This window comes from Balaenoptera musculus, chromosome 9, assembly GCF_009873245.2.
Source record: "Balaenoptera musculus isolate JJ_BM4_2016_0621 chromosome 9, mBalMus1.pri.v3, whole genome shotgun sequence".
NCBI lineage: Eukaryota > Metazoa > Chordata > Mammalia > Artiodactyla > Balaenopteridae > Balaenoptera > Balaenoptera musculus.
Window position 1 is genome coordinate 73,210,038 of NC_045793.1, and position 8,668 is coordinate 73,218,705.

At 45.8% G+C, this 8,668-nt stretch overlaps 1 protein-coding gene across 1 annotated transcript; it reads right to left on the reverse strand.

Annotated features, from left to right (window-relative positions):
- Positions 1 to 6,540: 6,540 nt before the first annotated feature.
- On the reverse strand, positions 6,541 to 8,433 carry TWIST1 (twist family bHLH transcription factor 1). The gene is made up of 2 exons (XM_036862780.1): positions 7,639 to 8,433; positions 6,541 to 7,108 (listed from the first exon to the last, which is right to left on the reverse strand). Exon 1 carries the CDS (start codon positions 8,293 to 8,295, stop codon positions 7,681 to 7,683), a length of 615 nt encoding a protein of 204 aa, XP_036718675.1. The 5' UTR covers positions 8,296 to 8,433; the 3' UTR covers positions 6,541 to 7,108; positions 7,639 to 7,680.
- Positions 8,434 to 8,668: the final 235 nt, after the last annotated feature.

Here is an 8,668-nt window from a genome sequence, read left to right on the forward strand (position 1 = left end):
CCAGCCTGGGGCATTTGAAAATCCGGGTCGTGGACTTGCCTAACTTCAGAGAAGGAAAACTGATCTATGAGATGTGTTTTAAGTTTCACTCAGTCCGGGCCTGGAGAAAAGGAAGAGGAAGGATTCTCTGCTCCAAGTCTCTTTTATACGTTACAAAGTTAGAAGTTTTAAAAGGTGTGTGTTGATGGGGTGGGTAGCAAGAGGAGTCAGGGAGGAATGAGGCGAGAGGCAACCTTAGCAAGAGACGAACTGAAATTTCCTTCTTCCATGATGTGAAAAAGGGCTTTAAGAACATTGTAAAGAATGCTGCTCTGGAAGGTAGGGTTCTGCCTCAGGAACGCAACACTGATTTAGGGGTGCATCAGCAGACCTCTCTGAAGGATTCATTGTCATTGCTAAGCTTGCAGGACTGAGAAGGTCTGTGTTTGCTGCATGTTGGCTTTCAACAATAGTAACAATTCTTTGATTGGTGTAAAGTTTCAGGAACAAAAGAGGAAAAGAAATGTGGACTGTTTTGTCCAGTACTATGTTTAGAAATGGAGTTCTGGAAGCCTCAGAGGAAAGCTTTACATAGCAGAGTCAGCAAGTTGGGGTCCAACCCAACATTCATCTAGGCTGGGCAAATCCAGAGGGTCAGGATCTGAGATCTTTGTCCAGGGCACTTTGGGGGCTATCACCAGATATGTTATGCACCCACAGGTGGTAAGTCAAGGTTAAGTTCCTCCAGGGATGGCTAGATGGGTATTTAGATTAAATGCTATAGAGAGAAAAGATATGTCTGTTTATCTGGTCTTGTGCATTTTAAAAACTGTCAACCCTTAAAGCTAATGTGATCACTTTGGATCTATTTCAATTCTGACCACACCTTTGGAAATCCAAAAAGGAATAAGGTAAATTCCGAAAGTAAATTTACATTTAATATTGTGGAAAAAATACTCCAACTTTGAATTTTTGTGTAAAGAAGAAAGCTGAATGGGTGGCTATATAATAACTGTAAGCCAGGTGCAATGTCAATTTAACAAAGACTTAGGAATAGTGTTGCATTTAAATGAAGAGCCACAGCACAGTTCATTTAATGTACAACCTTAAAGTTATTGTCGACAAATATTTAAAACCTTAACATGGGCAGAGACCCAAGCCTGTGCCACATGGTAATATTCACAATAACATCTATGAACATCTCTCTTAAATACAGAGAAAGGAATTAGACTGTTCCACAACTGGGCAACTGCTAATTCATTTTAATTTTGTTTATAAACTGAACTTCCTTCTTGCATGTAGGGTAAAAAAAAAAAAAAGCCCTATCTGTACAAGTCATTAAAAAAAAAAATCCTTTCAACCAAACCAATAATTTAACTTGGTGAAATCCCTACCCTGTCGGCAGCAGGGATCCCCAGAGCTCTGGATCCCGCCCCAGGAGGGAGGGATCACCCGCTCATCTTTCAGCCCATCCAAGCATCTTGGAGGTTTAGGGTCTGTCAGGCCTGGCATTCCTTCGCTCTTCTTATCACTCTCTACCCCTTCAAAAAGGCAATTGATTAGTTTCAGCTTTTCCAAACCGAGATCCGATATGTTTCTCAGGATCAAACGTCTCTGAGAAGCCAAGAGTGTAACGTGGGGGATGGGGAATGTGAAGAAAGAAAACACGAGCAGGAAAGAAATTTGCCCTCCATCCAAACCATCCACACCCAAGACACCTAGAGGATGGGGGGCGGGGGGGGGGTGATGGGGGGAGTGCTGCCCAGAAGATTGGATCGTGACTTCTGGAAGACGCACTTAGGATGTGTCTTCCCTTTCCGGAAGCAAATATTTAAAGGAGAAAATAGATATCTAGAGAAGGAGGTTGATGATTTATGCCTGGATTTTCCCTCCAAGCATTTGCCTCTCTTGTATTTACAGGCGTGTCCCCATTTGCAAGTTGTACATCTGTTCTCTTCACGTGACATTTCATAAAAGCCCTAACATCTGGGCAAGATAAACTTCCTTCAGGTACCTGCTTAACTTTTCACTTGTCACACTCACGTCACCCCAGGCGCGTCCCTTTCCCCCTCCCCGCCTGCCTCACTGGTGGGGTCTGTGGCACGCTTTGTTCCAGCCCCTTTCGCTGGGACCCCCATCCCCAGATGGTCCCACATCGCCCGCTTCCCAGCGCCAACCTTTGCCAGGGCCAGTCTCTTCCGCAGACACCCCGATCCTTGCGTCTCCCGCCTCTGGTTCCACTGTGCAGGTGAGAGAGGGCACCATCTTGAACCCAAGGAGAAAACTCCTATTTCCTTCGATTCTGGCTTTAGACCAAAAACAAACAAAACAAAACAAACAAACAAAGAAACCTGCCTAATAAGCAGCAGGCAAACTCGCGGTTAGATTCGACCCTCTCATACACATCCATATATACCTCAGTGGAATGAGTAATAGGGAGCAGCTGATTTTGATGATTGTCTTTTCGCTCTCTCTGGTAGATGTTTAAACTGCATGTTTTACAGAAACTTAATTTCACTTGCTCGCAATCTCCCCTCCCCCAAGAAGGCTGCCTTCTAGGATGAATGTTTTTAGAATTGTTTTTTCTTTTCCTAATCTGGAATTTTGTTCCTCTGGCTTCAGCCTAAATCGCACGCATAAGTATGAAGACACATCCACAAACTTGAGAGGGGAAAAAAAAAAAATAGAAGGAAAAGAAAATAGTCCACGTAAACAAGAAAGACGGCAGGCTGTTGGAGGCCCTCGCTGCAGCAAATCCCAAACGATCTCATTGCAGGGCGCCCACGAAATCCCGGCTATAATTGAGTGTTTTCTTTGAGGTTTTCTGACCATGTGCTTTTTACCATGGTTACTGTGACTCTGATACGAGAAGCTGGATATTCATTATGATCCCGTCCCATCCTTTCCCCAAGGCTTATCTCCGTGGTCCTTATAAAAGAGAATATAAAAGGCGGAATTTTGTGCCAGTGATTTTAACCTGCCCCAGCTTCCAGTGACCTGCCACATGCTCCTTCTTACTTTATGGACATCTGGGAATTCCATACATGCCTTAAACTCCAATTACACACCTTCTTCAAAGGACACGTGCTTTGATTTGCTAAGAATATTAAGTGGGCTCACATCCTGGGGCCTTGGGACAAAAGCGAATGGAAAAATGTATCCCGTGCCCTGTTTACTAGGTCTATCTTTTGCTGTTCAGTAAGTAAGGATCATTCATAATCCTGTTTGCATTTTCGAGGTGCCTGGCAAATAGTGGGGTGATCCGCTTTCAGAAATTATGAGGAAACCTATTTCTCCTTCCACTTTGCCGATACACTTTCTTTCCACAGTCGCCGCTGCTGGGGGTGGGACACGCTTTACGACACACCAGTAGAAAATTCTGGAAAAGTGGCCCGCGTGGATCCCTCTCCCGACCCCAGTTTGTCGCTAATGCGGTCCTGTCTCCGGAAATATGAGGTTGGGCCTTTGCCTGACTCTCTTGCTGCTGCTGCCCTTGCTACCGCTGACAGTTGGAGCCGCCTCCTCCGCGCAGCGGCCTGACGCTGGGCCCGGGGCTGGGGCCGTCCGCGCTGTCCCAGGAGGCCACGGACACGGTCACTCTCCCCACCGTGCGGCCGCCCGCCACCCACGCAGGGGAGTCCGGGCCCGCGCCCCCTCCCGCGCTCGCCGCAGGTGAGACTCCCGCTCCCCACGGAGTTCTGTTTGGGTTTCCGTGGCGTTTGTTCCCCGCAGGTTGGTTTGTTTTTCTTCAAATTACAGATGCAGGGAAAACCGCCTGACATCATGAGAGCGGGACAAACGCTCACTTTGAAGGATTCCTGGGCAGGACTTCAAGTGAAATCATATGCCTGAGAAGAACTTGATACCGGTCTAGAGAAAATAACCAGCTCTGAGTCTGCCAAACCGTGGAATGTGCAAAATGCTCTACTTTTTTGCAAGAGGCCAAATGTCCCTTAAAAAGCTCCATTATGAATATGAGCCTGAGGACCGAAGGAGCAAGAAGCTTGTGTCGGTTGCTGAGTGTGGGGGAAAAGTACACACGTTGTGTGAGTTTCTGCTCTTTGACGTTATTTTATTAATATGTTCCACTTTGGGGAGGGTACCTGCAACTGTGCATGAATTATCATCTGTGCATGTGTTTGTTAGCAAGTGTGTGCACAAAGAGGGGAAATGTGTGTAATGGGAACAAAAATTTACTGCTTTATGACTGAAGGCTGTCAATCCAACGAAATTAAAAGCAAGATTAAAAAATTATGTGCACAGTAAAGGAAACATTCAATTGTTTAGAATTCACCCAAGACAATTTAATACAATACTTTCCCTTCAGTGAATACATTCTGGCTGAAGGGTAAAGACTCCCGGGTCCAGAAATCGTATTAAATTCTCACTTCTGAAACAGAGGTAATTCATCCTAAATGTCCTTTAAATAACAATAGGTAGGAAAAATAAAATGAAATAAAATGAAAATAGGAAATATTGATAGAAACACAGGTGCTTCATTTCTATTCTAAAAAAGAATTGGCACTGTGGTGTGTATGGGGTGGGGAAGGTTGGGAATACACATATAGTCTGGCAAGCTGAAAATTGTATTCTAATAGTTAATATTTTCCACCATGAATCCTTCTCATTCAAAGTAAAACTATTCACCACCTTTCTTTCATTCATTTATTTATCTGAAAATCTCGGGGAAAATATTACCTTCAGTTTAGTATTTAGTATTACTCAACATAAATGTGGCATTTGATTTTCTTCCAAGTCTTTTCTCTTATGTGAAAAGTGGAGAGAACAACACACACACACACACACACATGCACACACACACAAAGAAAAAAAAAAGGCAAATGGAAGGCTACCTTTTTTGAAACTTCTAGTTTCTACATCATCAGAGGTTAAGATAGAAATTACCTTCTCAGCAAGGATGGTCAGCTCCATTCTGATGTACATCAAGAAATCTGAAATATCAAATAGTCAGGCCAAGCTAGTAACAAGATTCCTCCATGAACAATTTAGAAAATGGAGGTGGTTCAATGACACACACAAAAGAGAGAATTACCATCTTGATGATCTCCCTCATCCTTCTAGGGCACCCTCTTTACATTTCTGCTCTACACACACACACACACACACACTCCACAAAAAATCAGTTTCCGTCTTGTTATTTTGTAAAGGACTATCAGAATCTAAAAAATTACTTCCCTAAGCTTTCACTAATCTTTTAATATAAGTAAATTCTACAGGCTCCTTATTGTAAAACATGCTCTAAAATACTCACAATAATAAATTTACAATATTGTTATGTCAGCATTCTATGATGTGTGGAGAGGGGGGAAAAAACCTTCAGGCAATATAATAACCTCAACCTGAGCTGAGCAAACACTATCTGTTTGGATTCATACACTTATTTGCCACAGTCATTATTTGAATTAGGCAGCAAAATTATTTGCCAGTTTGAAAGCATCCCTAATTATACTTGAAGGCAATAAACTGGATACAAAAGCTAAGAACTTAGGGATACAAAGTCACTATTTCTAATGTTTTTCATTATAAAAGCCAGTATTTTTCTGGCCCAGAAATAACCAGAATGAAATTAAAAATCAAGCAACATTTGTCCCTGTTACTCCTTTACTTAACTAAATCAGATTTTGTATACATGTAAGTAACCAGGGAAAAATTCTGTGTAATTTTGGATATTTGCTTATGAACTGACCAGAAAATGAATAGCTATAGCATTTAAAACTGTAACTGTTCCAATAGTTACCAAAGATACTGAAAGTTCAGGTTCTTTATTGTGTTCTACTCCACAGCTGTATGTAATTTACATATAAAGAAGGAGCATGCTTCCCAAATGGACAACATCAACATGGGAAAATATTCTTAACTTTGGCTTGTCTTCTTAGCAAACTTGACATTAAATGTCATTCTCATTCATGAAAGAAGAGTTAAGCGAATTACTTTATAAATGGAATTCTGTCATGCCAAATTAAACTTTATTTTCTATACATTTGTATTCATTTATATGTGTGTATAGATAGGTAATTTTGATAACACTTTATGCATCCCTTCACTGAAATAAACCTGTTATTTAAAAATCCTCATAGAGTAGAAATCATGACAAAAACAAAGAGAAAATAGTGCTGAGTTCGTAGTGCTTATTTGCATTTAACTGTTTTACAGCTGCCTTCTCAAAATATAAGCAAGAGAGGTGCATAACTATTAAGTTTTTGCTGTCTGGGGACCTGATAAGAGATGAAGGGGAAATGCTAAGTCCACTGAACACCCAACAGGAATAATGATAAAGCTGTCTTTCTAAATAACATGCCTGTACCTGTCAGTAACTAGTTTTGAGTTTTTCACTGCTTTGTTTATATTAGTGCTCCCTCACCCTCCTGGGTGTCTCCAGAGTTAAACAAGCAGGTATTTACCTCCAACTTAATCCTTTAAAAATATAGACCAAACTTTAAGGTTCTGACAATTTTCAACCATATTTATTTATTGCAGAAAAATAATATACAAAGATATTTACAAAACAATCATAAAAATATGAATGCATTTAGACACCGGATCTATTTGCATTTTACCATGGGTCATCAATAAATAAATAGAATGTTGTTTTTGTATTTTAAGTTTTTTTTTTTTCCCTCAGAGGAAGAATGAAAAAAGGAATTAACTGACTGTGATTTTGCAAGTCAGTTTGATCCCAGTATTTTTATTTCTAAAGGTGTTCTTAAAATTCCTCTGATTGTTACCATTTTAAAATGGAGAAAGTCCATAATGATGCCTTTCCTTTCAGTGGCTGATTGGCACGACCTCTTGAGAATGCATGCATGAAAAAATAAAAATAAAAACATTCTTCGTCAAAAAAAAAAAAAAAAAAGAACACAAACAAACTGTTCAGACTTCTATCAGAATGTAGAGGTGTGAGGATGGTGCCGCTGCCCGTCCGGGAATCACTGTCCACGGGCCTGTCTCGCTTTCTCTTTTAAAAGTGCGCCCCACGCCCTGTTTCTTTGAATTTGGATTCTGCTCTTCTAATTTCCAAGAAAACCTTTGGCATATATATTTATTTTTAATTATCCAGCTCCAGAGTCTCTAGACTGTCCATTTTCTCCTTCTCTGGAAGCAATGACATCTGCAAAAACCCAGAGGGGGGAAAGTTGGTTATTGTTTAGGTCTCTGTGGCTGTTTTCTAAGACTAGCGAGCACTGTTCTTATCACCACCACGGAGAAATTACGCTGAACAACCTGGAAGGATTTCAGCCCAAGGGCAAGAGGAAGTGGGTGGGCGGAAAGGAGGAGGAGGTGGAATTTGGAAACATTTGTTTTAAGGAGAACGAAAACCTAAAGCCAAAAGAAAGGGAGGCGCTGGCAAGACTGTCCTTATCCATGACCCTCGACTCTTTCTCAGTCTTCCTCCTGTCTGTCACGCGCACTCACGCACACGCACACCCCTCACAAGGGCGCATCCCTCTCTCCCTAGCGGGGACTAAGCTGCCTTCCAGGGACGCTCGGGAGATGAGGTGGCGGTGCCAGGTGGGGTGGGAAGGCTGAGAGGGGAGTAGGAGACGGGGAGGAAGGCAAGGCGGACAGGGAGCCGCGGCCCGGCCGTCAGTCGGTCTGCCACCTGAGCGGCGAAGGGGCGCAGAGGCGCCGGGTCCTTACCTAGGTCTCCGGCCCTGCCGAGGGGGTGGGGAGCTCCGCCTGCTAGTGGGACGCGGACATGGACCAGGCCCCCTCCATCCTCCAGACCGAGAAGGCGTAACTGAGCCGCTCGTGGGCCACATAGCTGCAGCTTGCCATCTTGGAGTCCAGCTCGTCGCTCTGTAGGACCTGGTAGAGGAAGTCGATATACCTGGCCGCCAACTTGAGGGTCTGGATCTTGCTCAGCTTGTCCGAAGGCAGCGTGGGGATGATCTTCCGCAGCGCGGCGAAAGCCTCGTTCAGCGACTGCGTGCGCTGGCGCTCCCGCACGTTGGCCATGACCCGCTGCGTCTGCAGCTCCTCGTAGGACTGCGGACTCCCGCCGCCGCTGCTGCTGCCGCCGCCGCCCCCGCCGCCGGCGCCGCCGCCGCCGCCGCAGCCCGCAGACTTCTTGCCGCGCTTGCCTTGGGCTGGGCTGCCAGGCTCCTCGCCGCCTCCGACGCCCCCGCCCGCGGCCCCACCGGGCCCCGCGCCGCCCCCAGCGCTGCGCCGGCTGCTGCGCCGCTTGCGCCCCCCGCGCTTGCCGCTCGGCGGCTGCTGCCGGTCCGGCTCCTCCTCGCTGTTGCTCAGGCTGTCGTCGGCCGGCGAGACTGGCGAGCTGGACACGTCCTGCATCATCTCTCGGGCGGCAACGCGCGGCCTCGCAGGCCCGGGGCAGAAGGGCGGCCCGGGGAAGAGGAGGAGAGCCTGGCGCCTCAGCCCGCCAGCTTCCCTCGCGCGCGGCGCCGGCCCGGGCGGTGCGGACCGCGGAGGAGGGAGCGGGAGGAGGGACAGGGAGGATCTCCGCGGGGAGGGCGCGCGGGGGAGGCGGGGAGGGAGGCGGGAGGGGGAGGGGACGGTGTGGATGGCCCCGAGGTCCAAAAAGAAGGCGCCCAACGGCCGCACGCACACCCGGCTCGGCCTCCTGGAAACGCTGCTGGTGCCGGCGAGCCCGCGAGGTGTCTGGGAGTTGGGCGAAAGTTGCAGACTTGGAGGCTCTTATACCTCCGTG

Excerpts from the sequence above, each read along its gene's own strand:
- TWIST1 (XM_036862780.1), bottom strand. The coding sequence starts at position 8,295 with ATGATGCAGGACGTGTCCAGCTCGCCAGTCTCGCCGGCCGACGACAGC.